Raw genomic sequence first — 17,712 nt, forward strand, 5'->3', positions numbered from 1 at the left:
TTGATGTTGGCCTTGACTTCAAAGAAGTAGATGCCAAAAAATGAGCAATCCCAGGACAACTCCCTGAGGGACTCCACTGGTGACTGGTCTCTTTGTAGAAGTGGGCTCCAAAATTCTAACTTACCTAACTTTCTGTGTCCTGTCTGTTACCCAGCTGGCTATCCAGTGGATGACATAAGGGTATATCCCTAACCCCATGAGTTTGTCAGCAATGCCTGAGTGAAATATTGTGTCAAATGCCTTGGCCAGGTCAAGAAAGACAGTGTGAACCATTAGAAAGGTCACATTTAAGTACCTCAGTATATAATGTTTTGTGTGTCTGCTACATGCTGTATATGAGGGGTGCAGCATATGTACTACTTGACAACTTAATTGGTATTACAAGTCATTTTATGTGAGAGCTTTGCCTCCAGTGACATTGTGCAAATACATTTCTCACATACCTTCTCAATTTGTTTGAGAATTAGCTGGTTGTCAGTAAACATTAGACAATTTCTACATTGCCTCAGGATGACCATTTATACCAAGCTGATAATGGAAATAGTGGGAAAGTTCATATCCATGGCAACAGCCTCCTTTTTTATGAAGCAGTTATCAGGCTTTCTGCTGATCACTGGACTCCAGGACATAATGTCCTGAGGTTCCTTCTGTCACCAGGAGCAAAACAGAAGCACTAATCTCAACACGACTAATGAGAGGCAGAATGCAGGTTCTGTAATGATTGGTGGTCTTCAGCCAGATGTTGCAGGTTTTAAATGTAAAATGGAAACAATGTGCTAATATTCTAAGAGCTGCAGTATGAACTATGCACATTGAAATGAAAGAGGGGAGTAGCTCAAGCTTTAGCAGTCTAAGGGGAGAGCCACTAATTTTAATAGAGTAAGATAGATTGGATGGGAGTGGGCACTTAATATTTTGGCTGTATGGAATACAGTAGGAAGGTTAATGAATTTAAATAGCAGAAGGGGTAGTGACTTCATGAAATGAAATGTTGTGCTTACTGATAATAGCCAAAGAAAGAAGAGAGGGGGAGGAATTATGTGGTCAAATTAACATAAGGGGTGGCAACTAGAGAGATAGTGACTTTAAAAACCACAACAGCACCGCGGTGGCAGTGTGAGTAAATTAAATTTCTGTGTGTCTCACAAGAGATGCAGCTCAGGTTTCTTTTCTAGTTTAAATATGCAGTGAAAATGCACCCAATATAAAACAGAAGAAAGCAATACAACTTACAAGAAAGCAATACAAAGAAAAAACAACTAACATTTCCCTTACGACAGTCTGTGTTAGACTTTGCAGGATCTTTTCCAGTAAAGCCTTGAAATGTTTTATTTTACCCCTTAAATACAAGGTTTGCTTCTTAGGTCTTCCCTCATTTCACAGGTAATTAGTTTAAAGGGACATTTTCTAATTTCTGTGTAACTTTGACGTCTCCTTTTTATTGCGTCACAAATTTTTCAAAATACTGTAATGTTTTTGCTTGAATACCTTCATGGTTGGTCTTTCTGGTTTTTACCAATCTTTCTGTCATAAACAACTTCCTCATCTATTTCTTGAATTCTCCCTTTTAGTTGTATTGTCTGTTGAACAATTCCAGTATATAACATGCTTAACGTGTATATTGTTATATCATTAAAGTGATCATTCATTTGTCCTTTACCACAAAAACTGCTTGCTGAAAATCTGAAATGTGCTGAAAACAAAACATGACAAACATTAGCAACATTTTGAATAATTGTTATTACTTGTATTTTTGCAGTGAAGGGAAAGATGGACTTAGAGCTTATTTCTGGAGTAAATTTTGGGCACCTCTCGACATTGCACATCAGATAAAAAATTCAACATCATCAAAACTGAAGAAATATGCCTCGAAGAAAATGCCTCTGTATCTTAATTATTCAGATGAATTATCTTCAATGGAAGACAATTTTGACTTTTATACAGATGAATTATTTGGTAGTATATATATTTTTTTAAATATAGTTTTCTACATGTTAATTTAAAGTGTGACTTGAAGGCTACATCCTGCTTATAGTAATCAAATCACATTTCACTATAAGTCAAACAAGATGCATGCAGACCATGATCAAAGATCTGATATAATGTCCTATGAGAAATGCAATCCAGAGACAATGGCTTACTGTGTTTATTGGCAAACTTGTAGGACAACAATTAAATGATTTGTCAATGCAGGAATGTCTGCATAAAATGATCTGTATTGAAAATTTGAAAGCAACATTTTCCAAAGCTGTAAAGAACTATGTCTGAGAGTGAGTGCATAACATTTCTAATAGACTGCTACAGGTCTACAGGTATTATTATAAAGGTAGAATGCATAGGTCAATAGTGGTATAGATGGCTTCTGCAAGAATAAATGAATAATTGTCATAACAACAGACTTTCATGATCTGTGTTCATCCATCTCAACTCATAGGACTAGCTGCTACAGGCAATAGTCAGCTTGCAACCTTCATGACTTTTTTCCTGGAGCCTAACGCCTCCCCAACCTAACCCCCTCGCCCAACAGCCTCAACTCTCCAGATGTCAAACGTGCCAAAGGACTGGAGCAGAATAATGAGCAACCAGTAACTCCCAGCAGAAAATATGAAATAAGTGTTGACATATCGCTAAATACATCTCTCTAAATTTGCCCCAAGCCTCACCTGGTCAGGGACAATAAAAGGTGGGTGGGATGTTCTAGCAAACTGTTCTTTTTGCTTATTTGGAAAATCTTTGTCATAGTTCTCCTAAAATAAATAATGGATTCAGAAAGCCAACTTGACATGGTGACTTTAGATACTTTTCTTCCCAGTCGTCAGATGTGTCAAATATAAAGATATGATTATCTTTTCTAATATCTTTAACTTTATCAAAACAGAAGCATAACTGATGGTGTATATCCAAGCAGCATTAGGGAAAATACAGGTAAAATTTACTGTCAGGTTTAAATTTGTTTCTGTGGTTACTTTGGGTAAAATAGATGGATTCGAGTCCTTATGAAATATGCCACTCCAGAGCTTTGGAGGCTGATAGCTCACGGACATTCCTCGCTGAAAGGAGAGCTACCAAAAGCAAAGTTTTCCTTGTCAATGATTTTAAATCTGAATTAGAAGTTGGCTGAAAAGGTGGTGAGGTTAATTTTCCAACATGAAATTAGGTTCCCAAGAAAGAAGACATCCAGAAGGTAAGATACCTCTCCAAAATGCATTGCAACCATTGAAAGAGGCCAAAGTAGTGCAATACAGACTTAGCTGGAAGTTGAATAGTATTACTTAATGTGCCTTAAGGGCTGAGCAACTCAGTCATAAGTATTCCATGACTTTCATTAGGAATTTTGGAATGAGGAAAAGGTGGGTGAAGGTAGCTGAAGTCCACAGCACAATCAGCCCTTCTCTGCCTTTTGGAAGGTGACTGGATGTGTTTTTTAGAAATCCAGGACACATACCTATGTATCAGAATAGCTACGGAATCCAGGAGGCTCCTGCATTTTATGGTAAGAGTCAGTCATTTGCATTTTAGGGCCTTCACATTTGGTGTCTCCACAGCTTCCAAGGTGTTCAGCAGATACAAGGCTATGGTGGCAGCTCATGTTTATGGTGTGATATAAATAATAAAACAAAGTAGTATAAAGAGGTAGTATAAGGATATAAGAAACTAGAGTGGATAAGTCACTGTAGCCACTCAAAACAGTCCACAGAATAGTTCATGGAAATAGCTGACATTTTAGCAAATCCATTAGCAAAGCTGTTTAATCTTTCACTTCGGCCAGGTACAGTACCAGAAAATTTGAGCAAGGTCAATGTAACCCACCAGGTGAGGGGGAAGCAGAAACGGAAGCTAAGTAACTGTAAAGTGGTCAGCCATACATAAAAGGAAAGACAATGTGTAGGGTATACTAAAATGTAGACTATTGAAGCTCTCAAAGGAAACTTTGTTAACACACAAATAGTAGCAGCACTCACTAAAGGGAGCTTATACCAGCTCAACTTTTTAAAGGTGTTTGGTTTCATTATTACTGAGATACAGGGTGAATCACATGTAACTGTTATGCATGGACTTAACAAAGGACATGATACAACCCCTCATCAAAAGTTAGAATGAAAATTGAAAGGACTGGAATGCACAAAGTAATGTTAACGACCTTATAAACTGTGTAGGAAACATGGTATGGAGTGTTGTGATTAGATGAGTCAGTTCAAACCTGGAGGTGAAAAACAGTGCTTTTGAGAGATGGGATCAAGATAATGGCTTGACTGCAGTATATTTTAGTTGGTCTCTATTATTAGAAAGATTTTGATAGGAATGTACTATCAATTTGATGCAGTCAGTGGTAGAAGTAAAGGAACATGCATATTTTGTCTCAGAATCAAATTATATGAGACAAAAGTTAATAATTAAAAAACACCTTGACAGAATCTATATCAACAAACCTCATGAAGGATATCACTTTCCAAAACTAGAGGGCAAATAACCGTTTCTAAAAAAAGATTTTCCAGAAGATATTGTCATGCTTATACAAAATACCCCTTCAAGGTCTATAATTCTCAAATTAATTTCACATCTGGATCAAGGACTTGTTATTAGAACTGCTTGGTAAACCCACTCTGAAAAAAATGATAGCTCTGTCAATCAGATATAATAAAGACTATTCATAGAAGGTAGTGGAAAAAGGAAGGCTTGTTTTCCATCAATAAAGTTGCAGAATAATGTGGTATTAAGTGCTACATTTATTCCCTGCAAGATTAAGAATATTTCCATTAGCAGAATCAAGTACTTTTGATTTCTTAGAAAATGTTGTTTCCTTTCCTAAATCTAAAAAGATCAGTAATCTTAAAGTAGAAATGGATTAGAACCATACAAGCCTAAAGAGACAAGCAGAGAAACATGGATGGAAGACTGCTTGTTCTAAGAAAAATAAAATGACTCATGAAAATTGAACATTAATACAATGGGCTAGTGTTTATCTAAATAAAGTATACTTTTTTGTCTACCCAATAATATAATATTCATTTCATAGTTTTGGTTGTTTGCTGTTAATATAAATATTTTTCTTAGACCAAGCATGCGATCTGTCACTTGTTTAAACAATAAAAGTAATTTTAAAATGCTTTAAAAGTTTGAGATAATAATAATAATAATAATAAGTTGTGGAATCACTTTCTTGCTTTGCACTGTACGATTAGAAGGGCTTCAGGGTTTGAGCTTCCTGTATGGCAAACAGTTGAGATGAGAGAGAAAACAGTGAGTTTACCTGCTTTATATGCTCTTTTTTAAGTAAAGTTCAGCAAATATCATAAAATATGTTTAGAAATATTTTTTTTATTTGTAAAAGTAAGGTCCTCACTGGAAGAGTGAACAGAGCACAATATGAGGTAGCAGAAAATTATGCAAACAGACACAGCATGTTATAGGAGATAAAAAAAGTGCTGAACATTTTTTTTGCTAATGAAGCAAGCACATTAATATCTCATAAAAATTACAGAATACTTTGAATTATAATGGATAAAGAGGTATCTGAGTGATGTTTTAAGATACATTTTGTCATTATTTATATATATATATATATATATATATATATATATGCAGCTAATGTTTGTTTGTTTTTAATCCTGACATAGTAGTTATTTTTACACAAAATCATTAGTCACTTCCTTTTTCTCCTCCTCTTTCACTATGTAAAATTTTACTGATTTTACAAAGACTGTATTATATATGTAGTTGACACTTGTTAGGATTTTTTTCCTGACAAGCAGACAGGCCTTATTTGCATTTTAACTGTGTTGCCAGAATAGTCTTTGGATTTAGCAGGCAACCCTTGGTATGAAATGTGACCATTAGTAGACACTTTAACTGATCAAAGATATTCTCAGTTTTTGCCTGTTATAAAGTCAGAAACCCTGGTATTTTAGCTCTGGTTTACTTGTTTAGGCTGACCTTTTTAATAGCATGTTTTGAAGTAAATGTTTTTTAGCTCTGCAATATTGTTAGCACATATTAGTTAAAGCAAGAATGTATAAACTTTAAGCATTTAGATAGGGTTATTAATACAATGCGACTGAAATCTCTCACTCATTATATTGACTATTATAGAATATGGGACATATTTAGAATGGAAATGTAATAAAATCAATCACTGCAAAGTATATATTATTTATGATATGGTATAATAACATATTAGGACTGAAATAATATGCTTCAGGCTGCTTATGGGGGAATAGTATAATATGAAAATTATAATAGTGACTATATATTTGATATACATTTGGATACTTGGTTTGAAATTAAGTTAAGCATATGCAGATAGTCCTGGGGATTCAGAAAGAACCCCAGCATTGGTGCTACAGCCAAAAGGAATAGTTTACATGATGCAGAAAATTGCGATTCAGGGACATGTTAGCTACAATGAAGAAAGATCTCATTATTGGCTAATTTGCATGTTTCTAAATTGCTGTTATAGTTGGTGCAAATCATCATATTACTGAGGTAGTCAATAGTAGCAGCCCATGCATGGTGCTGTTGGCATATGTACCCCCCCATTCACTCTTCCATACAACACGTGCACCCCCAACATATCTCTTACCTTTCCCTGATTTGACAGAATATCTTGATGTCGCATCTTATTTTTTGCTCCTGCCATTGTAAATTACAGATTTTTATACTCAGTCATTATTAGCAGATATTAGAGTTTCATGGTTCTTATTGTTCATAAAGCGTACTGTGATGCTACACCTGTTGCTCTATTAACTTTTTAATGAGCCCACTTAATAGTTTAAAAAGTCTCCCTGGTATTGTCTAGTGTTCCTCTCACCACACCCCCCCCCAAAAGAGACACCACCATCCCTCTCAACTGCCCCTGATTTTACAGGACTGTCCTGCTGTTGCCTGCCCTTTGCAACTCATGATCTGTAGCAATTGTTGAAAAATACCAGACATTAGAGTTTTGTACTTCTTATTAGGTAAAAAATTACTATACTGTTTCATCATAAGATCATAGGATCATAGGTGTAATACTGGTAAACAGCTCTGGGATTTTTAGAGTACTAGATTTAAGTTCTCATCAGGCAGGCAGGTATTCTATGATCAGAGGGGAAACAGCAGGGAGAAGGCTTACACTTGGTAGTATTTACTTCCAACCTGGTTTCACTAGGAAGGAGTGGCCTTGCAATTTGCAGAGGGACTGACTTTAAATATGGGGACTGAAATATTGTCAAAGGGATTAAGGTTGCTGCTCTCTCTGTCAAGGGTGCAATGTTTGAAAATTTCCTCTCCTTTTAATTTAACTTTTTTCAAAGACTTAAGTAATATTGGAGTCATACACCTGATATTTAGTGGTGGCACAGAGGACTGATACACTCTATGTGTGTTCCAAATTATAGGGTTTGAATATTTGTATGTGCCTTTAGGGCATGCTATATAGAGTATCCCAGGGTCTAGCATTCCACCTTGCCCATGCCTTTCATGCTACAAATGTTTTCTTCTGTTATTTTTAAGTGTCTGTAACATACACTATATAGAGTTATCCCTGGTGTCTGCTGTATCCCCCACCCCACGTCTTTTCTGCTGCAACACTGTTGTTCTATTAAGTGCCTTTAAGGCACGCTATATAATGTTCTTCCTGGTGTGTAGTGTCTCCCCTCCCCACACCATGTTGCAGGATTTACTCGTTAGCCTAGGGAAGTGGGAAGGTATTACAACCACACTCCACACATGCGTGCGCGCACACACACACACACACACACACACACACACACACACACACACACACACACACACACACACACATACATACACACACAGAGCTCCCCCAACTGATCGCACTCAAGGACCCAACAAATACCCTACTTATCCCTTAATTAACCCCATACTGTGACCAGCCAGGCACACACACACACACACACACACACACACACACACACACACACACACACACACACACACACACACACACACACACCACCACCACCATTACCTGTCTGCTAAATACCCCAGCACTTACCTCTTAACACAATCTGGTGAACACTCATTAACATGGGTGGCTGATCTAACCTGCACAGCCAAGTGATTCTCTGAATCACATAACTGTGTAAATACCTCACTGCAGTCATAGCTAATTATCAAAGGACCCTCCCTCCCTCAGAATGCCTCATTTGCAGTAGACTGCAGAGACAGTCCACCAGGATGCTGCACATCCTTTTTTTAAGCAAGTTTATCACTTAAGACAACTCACACACATCTATTAATAGAAAAGAAAACAAACCATCTTAACATTTTTCCCATTTACGTCCATTATGCATTACATATGTTTTCATTCTTTATAACAACTGACAATTAGTCCAACATTAGATAACTTGTAAAATCCCTGCCTTCCCTTAACCCTCACAACTTCTCCTCCTCCCAAACATTATTCTGCAGGCATTCTTCCCACAAATTCATAGGCTCATAGGATCATAGGAAGTTATTAGACTAATGGACCTGGGGACCTTGCAAGCCTAGCCAAGAGTTTATCCCAAAAAGAAATCTCAGTCAGCACCTGTAGCCCCTGTCAGTGAGTAACACAGGTGGAACCACTGGGACAAAATTGTGGTTTCTCATCCACTCATCAAGGTTGCACTTGAAAAGGGTCAGTGAAGTACTCTGTTTGACGTGTATGGAAAGTCCATTCCAGAGATGGGGCAGCCTCTGGGAGACAAACCTGTCTCTCCAGCAGGTTTTGTTGATGTCACATATTAGATTCAGGCCTTTTGAGTCAGTAGTGCATGAGGAGTTAAACTTATGGACATGGAGCATTTGTAGTAGGGCAGGGTCTGAGACTGCCTTGTAGGTGAGACAGAGATAACCATTGAGTGATCTGTACGACACCAAGTAGAGTGATAGTGATTTGAGCCTTTCTGCATAGACAGGTGTCGGAAGCCATGGATTCTCTTTGTGAGTTATTTCAGTGGCCTTTCCAATTGGTCCAGATGTTTGGAGCAGTACATCCCAAACAGGCCATTATACTCAATTATTGGTCTAATGAGGGAGGAGTATAGAGAGGTAATAACTTCCTTTTTTCTGGATACAATCCCTTTACTTATGAGATGAACCAAATAAAAGTCTTTTCAGACTACTGCCACTACATGATGGTCGAATGTGAGTTTGTTATCAACTTGAGTGCCTAGGTTTCTCACCACAGGTTGTGTGTTTAAGGGGTTGCCGTTGATGTGGTAATCAGTAGGGATCGTGTTTTTACCGAATAGTATGATGAATAATTTTTTTGCATTTAGCTTGAGGCCATGACTTTGGCACCAGTCATTAGTTGCTGTGAAACCCTTTGGCAGTATGTTAACATCATTTGGGGAGTCAATGACAGCACCCAACTTACAGTTATCTGCAAACTTTGCCAGCCACAAGCCTTTTGTCGTTGCCTGGACCTCTGAGAAATAGATGCCAAACAGTAGGGGTCCCAGGACAAATCCCTGGGGAACCACATTAGTGACAGGCCTGCTATCAGAGGTGGAGGTGCCTATTTTGACTTTGAGTGTCCTGTTTGGTGAGCCAGTTGGCCACCCACTTGATGAGATAGGGATTTATGCCAAGTTGTATTAGCTTTTCAATGATGACCCAGTGGGGGATTGTGCAAAGGCCTTGGCCAAGTCAAGGTAAGCTGTATGTGCTGACTTTCCCTCATCCAGGGCCTTGATGACAGTCTCAAAGAAGTCAACCAGGTTCAACAGGCAAGCTCTTCCCTTGACGAATCTGAACTGTGTGAGGTCAAGTGCTTTGAGATTGCCTATGTCCTTGTTTATGAGATCCATAATAATATGCTCTATGGCTTTACAGATCAGACTTGTCAAGCTAATAGGGCAATAGTTTCCAGGGTCAGTAGTGGCACCACCTTTGTGCAAGGGGATGACAATGGCAGTTCTCCATGCTGTTGGAATGAAGCCTGTACTTAGGCTGTGGTTGAATAGGGTGCTCAATGACGAAGCCAGTTCCTGCTGGAGATGGTGCAGAATACATCCTGGGATACTATCAAGTCCCATGGAAGCTGTGTTCTTTGCCTTGGATAGGGCCTGTAAGACTTAATGTATGGAGATGTGAGGTGTGGGACAAGTATCAAGGATGTTGAAGGGGTCTTTGGGGGGACAGTGGAGTGAAGTTTGTGCTGAACCTATCTGCTAGTAGGTTGGCTAAGTCAACAGGATCAGCATAAGTGATACTCTTAATTACTAATTCGGAACACACCTGGGCTTCTTGCTCCTTCCTTATCTAAAAATCCATCCATTAGTTCTTTTCTTTTTACTATATTCAGTACTTCAAATACTGTTGGTTTATATTTTAATTTCCGTTTTCTAATAATTGTTTTTTGGCAACCAACAGAATTAAACTTAATAATGCCTTGCTGTGTCTAGGTAATTCAGATCCCATGTTCTGGCTCAAAAGAATCATTTCCTTAGTTACAGCCATTTGCTCCCCCAATATTTTTTACAATACTCTGTAGGGAATTTTTAAATCTGTCAGTTCATTACATTCCCTAAAAACATGTTCCCAGTAACCTCTTTCTTCCACATCACACCTCCAACATTTGCTGTCTACCTTAGGAAAAATTCTTCGAAGTCTGCTTGGGGTATAAAAATACCTATGTAAGCACTTCCAAACAAAATTCCTAGACCTTTAGGACTTTGTTTCATACTTGGGAGCCATACATTTGTCCTCACAGTTTCCCTTAAATTGCTTTCCCAATCTGTCTCTCTAATCATTTATAACCTCCTTGATTATTATAATTATCATGCCATATTTTATATCTTACCAGTTATCCCTTTTCTAAAAGAAGCTTCTATTCTAGATTCACCTAAAAACTCTACTAGAGCAAGTATTTTATTTATGAACCCATATCCCTTTCTCTTTGCCTATACTCTGATAACAGTCCTTGGTAGGGAAGGCAATCTCTAACCTGCAGTCCAAACTTCTTGACCTCATCCCACTCCATTATCTTTTCCTCTCTAGTTATTTGCTGCCAGTATCTTGGTTCCTTTGCCAGTTTTCCACAGTAAATTCTAGCCAATATTGCCTATTTGGGATGGTGCAACTCTTTGTGGTACATTTTGCAGTACTCTTTCTGAATCCAGCCCTGTGGTTTATAGTGTAGTTTTATTTAGAATTAATATATGTTGAGAGAATGAAGGTAGATAAGCTTTTTTATTACACAAAACAGACAAAAAGAAGTTAAGAAGGCATGAGAAGGAAATGCACCTCATCAAAAGATTGTTAAAGGTAAGTAATACCTGCTTTGGATGTCAAAGCAAATGGCATATGACTTTAGTTATGGAGCTTCAGCATTCATGAGTGAGAGCTACTTATGTGAGTGTTGGTGAGAGTTTGAAATATGGCAGTTAGTGCACAAGACTGAAATCATAAGCTGTTGACAAGCTGTTCCTTGTGATCCAGTCTGATTCCTCCTGCTAATATGTGACTGAGCAGTTTACTTAAGAAAACAGTGTTCCGAGACTTTTAGGAAACTGGAATCATTTCTTACCCAAGACATGGAGAGATGTGGAATTGTGTGTAACTAGTTTTTCAAAAAAGGAAAGAAAATTAAATTATTTTAATTATTCCAAATTCTGCTTAAATATTTAACTGCACTTATAGTGACCTGTGTGGTGATAACACTTTGTGTTTTTCTACTCTTTTCCATCTGATTGCACTTTTTACTTTCTCCTGTGACCTTCGTTTTGTAGTTTAATTAGCAGTTGTAGCAATATTGTGTCTCTGCATTATTCTGCACTTATGTTTTCACAAGTAAAATTACTTATAAAGCTATTTGTATTTTAAACTCTGCAGGGCCAAAGTCTTGTTGTTTAATTCACAGTTGTGGCAGAACTGTGTAGTGCTACCAGATTTATTCTTAATCATTTATTGTTGCATTTTCCATAAACAGAGCTACTGGTAAATTTCTGCATAGTTTGATACCTTAAAAATAAAGCAGAAGTTCAACATTGAGAGAATTGTTTTTACTCCAGTTTGTGATTCATTGGTTTTATATTCTATCATTTACCTGCTTGTATTCTGTGTCTGCCTCATACCTCACTAGCACATTAAGCTAAGGTTTCTGAAAGGGCTCCAATATTGCTTTTATTTGATTGGATAGCTCTCTAGCTAGCTTCTATTTCCAGCACAGAGCTAACCCAACCCATTTTCTTTTATCCAACATTTGGAGAAGTGCCAAACTGTGAGTAACTGGCTTTTCAAAAAAGGAAAGATAATTAAATTATTTAATTATTTCAATTCTTCTTAAATATTTATGTGCACTTATAGTGACCTGTGTGCTTATTCTACTTTGTACTTTTCTGATCTGCTCTATATAGTTGCACTTTTTAGTTTGTTGTGGGATGTTTGATTTGTGCTTTAATTGGCTATTGTGGGTACATTGCATTTCTGCATTATTCTGCATGTCTATTTCCACAAGTAAAATTACTCATAAAAGCTATTTGTTTGGATTTTAAATCCTCATAGGCCAAAGCCTTGTAGTTTATTTAATTCCCAGCTATGTCAGAACTGCGTAGGGCTATCAGATTTGTGCCTTAAACATTTATTACTGCATTTTTCCATAAACAATGTTACTGGTAAATGTCTGCGTAGTCTGCTGCCTTAAACTGTAGCAGAAAGGCAATAGTGAGAGAATTGTCTCTGCTTCAGTTTGAGATTCAGTGCTTTTACATTCTGTTTTTCATTTACCTGCTTGCATTCTGTGTCTGCCCCATCCTGCACTAATACACTATGCTAACGTTTCTGAAATAGTTCCAATATTGCCTTTATTTGATTGCTAGCCTCTGTAGCTAGCCTGCTTGTTCATTGAAAATGTCTGGACTCTCCCACCCTTCTGTTTTTGTTGTTTTATAAGGCTATGTTTCTGCACTCAACCACTTATGATTATCTGACTTCCAAATCCCCTCCCTCCCCTCTTTCATTGCTATTGACTGTTGTATAAGCTATTTATGTACTCTTCCCATCAATTGTTTTCCATAGACCCATGATATTGAGTGCCCATCCAGTAAACCAGTTTTTTTCCTGAGCAAACCTCCTTTAATACACATTGTCTCCTGCTCATTTTTCTGGAGTTCAGTAAAGCTTGTAGTCCTAACCTGAATTCCTGAAGTGTTTTACTTGTATCCAGTGCCATCAAAGCAAAGTTAAGTACCTTTGATTGCTAAACCACAATTAAGTTATTTTGAGTAATTTCTTTTGTTTCCTGCTTTTTTGTGCATTTCACTGAATTTTTTATAAAAAAATTGCTTTTCCTCTGACTGTTACTGTCTTGAAATTACCTTCAGCAAAGGATTCCCAGCTAGTTATTTAAGTGGTTTGTGTTAGCATTGTACCTATGGATCTCTTCTATTGTGTTTTTACATCCAGAGGTCCCAATTTACTCATCTTGTGGCAGGAGGTGTTTGACTGGTCTATCTGAGTTGGGAAATATAAAAAGGACTCAGTGTGTAGTCATTCTATTGGCCAGATGTCTTATTATTTAGTTTTCTGTTTTTTTCTGTGCTGCTATAAATTTTGCATGTTTGCGTGGGTTACTTACATAACTAGGAATGCCACATTTCATTGTGTCCAAAATTAGACCAAAGCCACACCCCTTGCACCTCCCATAATGCCTAGTACCCCCTCTCCCCGGCCACTTCCCACCCATTTTCTTACATCACTGTTATGTCAATTGAGGGGGAACACCTTATTTTCCATTTGCAATACTTTTTCTCTGCCAATATTCTATGCTTTTATGTTAAAAAGCATAGGTAAGCTGACAATTTAACAAATTCTGATAGTCTTCTTTCTTTTTTGTAACAGAATACCAGAGGCTCTACAGTGTTTTCCAGAATACCAGACAATTGGTTTGATTTCCAGAAAGTAAAAACAAATAGGTGGCAATGTTAGTATTACCATGTTAGCAACATTTAGAAATGTTATATAAAAATACCCAGAGATAAATGCCCAGAGATAAAAGCATGGTGTTTCACATTATTCACTATAGCATTTACACCAGAATGTATAGATAATCTGAACTTTCAAAAATGCTAAGTTAATAAAATAGGGATTTGATCTTTTAGAATCAAATGTTAACAGAGTCTAAATTACTTAACACAGACTACTTTAATAAGTAAATATTATTATGCTATGTAATACTGGCTTATAGTACAAAAATAGACAGCTTTTCATACCTAAGGTTGATTTAATGTCAGATATATTTAAAAAATACACTCATTCTTGATTTTCTAAACAATCTTGAAACAATGGTGAAATAGTGAGATCACTTTTATCTAGAAGCTATATAAATTAATCAACAACTATACATTTTGTAACAAAGACATATCTTAGGATAATGATGTTCAAATAAGTGGTTCAACTTTCACTACAGTAGATAAAAAATATTTTAATATCATGAAAAACATATATTTATTTTGGAGATTATTCTCTTGGCAATTTTTACAAAAAAAATAATTTATAACTCCACATAGAACTGAAATTATATACAAAAGGAAAAATAATTTGTTTTCAAAATCCAAATCCTTAATCAAAGTGGATTGGCAATGTGACGTCCGTGCCCTGGCCCAGCAATCAAGGAGACTCAATCCTTACCACTAACACCAGAGAGGGCATCTCATATTAGAGGAAAGGATAACAAATACACACAGTAAAGTGCATTTTCCCTTAAGAGCACACAGAGATCACAGTCAGTCCAGGGTTGGTCGCTCCCTTGCTCCCCAGGTCTTTAATAAGACTCCCCACTGGCACAGCTATAGGGTCCATATCTCAGCCTAGCTGGCAAGCTAACGTCCAGTACCCTCTCTGTCCAACCAGTGCTTCATGTCACTGCCCAAGTAGCTGACACACACACTCACTTTGAGATAAGTATTTATACAACTTCACAGACACTGGTATTCCACGGTGGTACAGCGGTAGCATTGTTACCTCACAGCAAGAGGTTCTCCCGTTCGATTCTCGGCTTGGCTTGGGAGAGCCTACTGTGTGGAGTCTGCATGTCCTCCCCGCGGTTGGGTAGTGTTCAAAAGACATGCGTGTGTAAATAAGCGTGCCTTCGCTGAAGGTTGGGTGTCGAGGTGGCACCTTGGTGTTTCATAAAAAAATCTACTGCCAATCATTAGCGGACTGGAGTTCCGCTGTGGTGACCCCTTACCGGGAAAAAGACAAACAACAACACAGACACTCCTGGGAAAGGCTGACACAGGTTCTCCAGCTGTGCCCCTTTACCCAGACTATACGGTAGTAATTACTGCCACCACCAGCTAATAATTATCAGTTACCCAAAGGCCCATAAAAGGGTGTTCAATTATTACTGTGCAATATTATTATCCAATAGTAGTGCAACTTAAGCAATTAAGGCTTATTGGAAGGGCTAAGTCCAAGATCACTTCTAAGCATGCAATGTACTTTAGAGCTTAATTTATCTCTACATAAACCAGCCACAGTTGAAAAGGGTCTAAAATATTTAATAATAAATACTAAAAACACAAGACAATACTACTACACCACAGTGCTATTAAAGAGTTCAGAGATCACACAGAAACCTAAAATAATTCAGTAGTACAGTTCTGACATAACAGAAAAACATTTAGTCTAATCATTATAGTCTTAGCTATTTCTACAAGAAAACACACTTCTAAGATAACTTACTTAAGACAACAGGCAGTGCTGTAGGTTAGATGTCCAAGATCAAAATGCTTAACAGTCTCTGGTTCTCACTGTTTAAATTGAAACGTCAGTTCTGATAAACATTACATCATCTTTTTCACCCTTCCTGGAGTTCCCAGGCTACACATTAACTGCATTTACATTCTTTTACACCTAGAGCAATAAAGGATATTCCACATGTAAATTATGGTCATTAACTTTAGCCTTAAAACAATAGGCAGGAGGCTCCCATCCAGCTGTACTGGAGCCAACTTGTAAACCATCAAAGGCAGTGATGAAATAATTTTAATTTCAAAGGACCAACAAGAATTGCTTGACTTAGCTTTCTTTACAGCAGATGGCAATGTTGCCACATTGTTTTAAGTTCAACATTTCACATTTACAAATGCTAGATTATGTATCAAATTCTATTTGACTAGGCTGGCAGCCTTCACCCTTCCCTACCAGTCTTCACATCCCCCCTGGAGAACTCAAGCTAGTTTTTCAAATGACCCTTGAGAAATGCCACTTGAGAGGGTAAGGTCTATCTGAGTGTACCTCACCCAATTCCTGCCTTGAGACCCCATCTGCATTGGCATTGTTAATCCCAGTGCAGTGCTGCACTGTCATATCATATGCTTGCAACCCCAGGCTCCATTTTAGCAACTTGGCATTTTGCTGACTGGCTCTGTTTAACCTTGTTAGAGGGTTGTGATCTGTCATAACAGTGAATTTCCTTCCATACCGGTAAGGCTGAAGTTTCTGCAGAGCCCACACTATGGCTAGACATTCCTTTTCTACATCTGCATAACATTCCTCCCTGGCTTGGAGCCTACGACTGAGATAAACCACTGGGTGCTCTTCCCCTCTGAAGAAATCTGGCTAAGCACAGCCCCCACCATATGGTTTGAAGCATCCACCTGTACAACAAATTCTTTGCTGTAATCTAGACTGGCTAACTCAGGGTGTCATCCCAAAGCTTCTTTAAGCTTCTGGAATGCCTGCTCACATGCTGGGGTCCACACTACCTTATCTGGCCTGTTCATCCTTGTCAGGTCTGTGAGGGGAGCAGCTATGGTACTATAACTAGGGATGAACTTTCTGTAGTACCCTGCTGTCCCTAAAAATGCCCTCACATGCTTTTTAGTAAGAGGTGCAGGCCATACCTGAATGGCTTCCACTTTGGCAGGTTTTAGTCTTATCTTACCACTCCCCACTCTATGTCCTAGGTAGGAGACGTCTGTCAAACCCACCTGACATTTGCTCAGCTTAATCGTCAACCCTACCTTCTGTAGTCTTCCCAGCACCTCCCTGACATTCTGAAGGTGCTCTGGCCAGGAATGGCTGTAGATGGCAATATCATCTAGATAAGCAAAGGCAAACCCTCCTGCTCCTGCTAGGATATTATCTGACAGCATCTGGAAAGTTGCTGTGGCATTCTTCATCCCAAAGGGAATCTCAGTGAACTCATACAAGCCAAAAGGAATCAGAAAGGCTGACTTCTCTCAAGCACTGGGAGTCAAGGGCACCTGCCAGTAACCCTTGGTAAGATCAATGGTTGTAAGATACTTAGCCCCACCGATCTGCTTTAGGGACTCATCTGTCCTAGGCATGGGGTAAGCATCTGACTCTGTGTGACTATTTCATTTCCTGTAATCCACACAGAACCTGGTGCTGCCATCCTTCTTTGGCACCAGCACCACTGGGAAGGCCCAGGGACTGTTGGACTCTTGAATTATCCCTAGTTCCAACATCTCCTGTACCTCTTCCCTCAGAGTCTGTCTGACACTCTCAGGCACCCTATAAAAGGCCTACCTAATAGGCATTTGGGGTCCTGTATCCACCTGGTGCTGCACCAGGTGGGTGCACCCTGGTTTCCCAGTGAACATGTCCCCAAATTCCTGCAACCCTGCTTGGATTTCACAAGCCTGGGTAGGAGATAGCTGCTGGGACATTGATACCCCTTCCGCTGAGGTGTCAGCCTAAGCCTCACTGAGGAGAGCAGTCCCCAGATCTCCCTCAGACTCCTCCTGCAATCTGTTG

The 17,712-nt window shown here is 38.4% G+C and overlaps 1 protein-coding gene across 1 annotated transcript in view; it reads left to right on the forward strand.

Annotated features, from left to right (window-relative positions):
• Nucleotides 1-17,712, forward strand: part of LOC122802743 (suppressor of tumorigenicity 14 protein homolog) — a 910,319-nt gene that overhangs the window by 209,800 nt on the left and 682,807 nt on the right. The window contains exon 5 of the mRNA XM_044072511.1: nucleotides 1,760-1,956. Within this exon, the coding sequence (XP_043928446.1) occupies nucleotides 1,760-1,956 (197 nt within the window). The remainder of the gene's footprint in view (nucleotides 1-1,759; nucleotides 1,957-17,712) is intronic.

This window comes from Protopterus annectens, chromosome 5.part0, assembly GCF_019279795.1.
Source record: "Protopterus annectens isolate FY-2018-M chromosome 5.part0, PAN1.0, whole genome shotgun sequence".
NCBI lineage: Eukaryota > Metazoa > Chordata > Ceratodontiformes > Protopteridae > Protopterus > Protopterus annectens.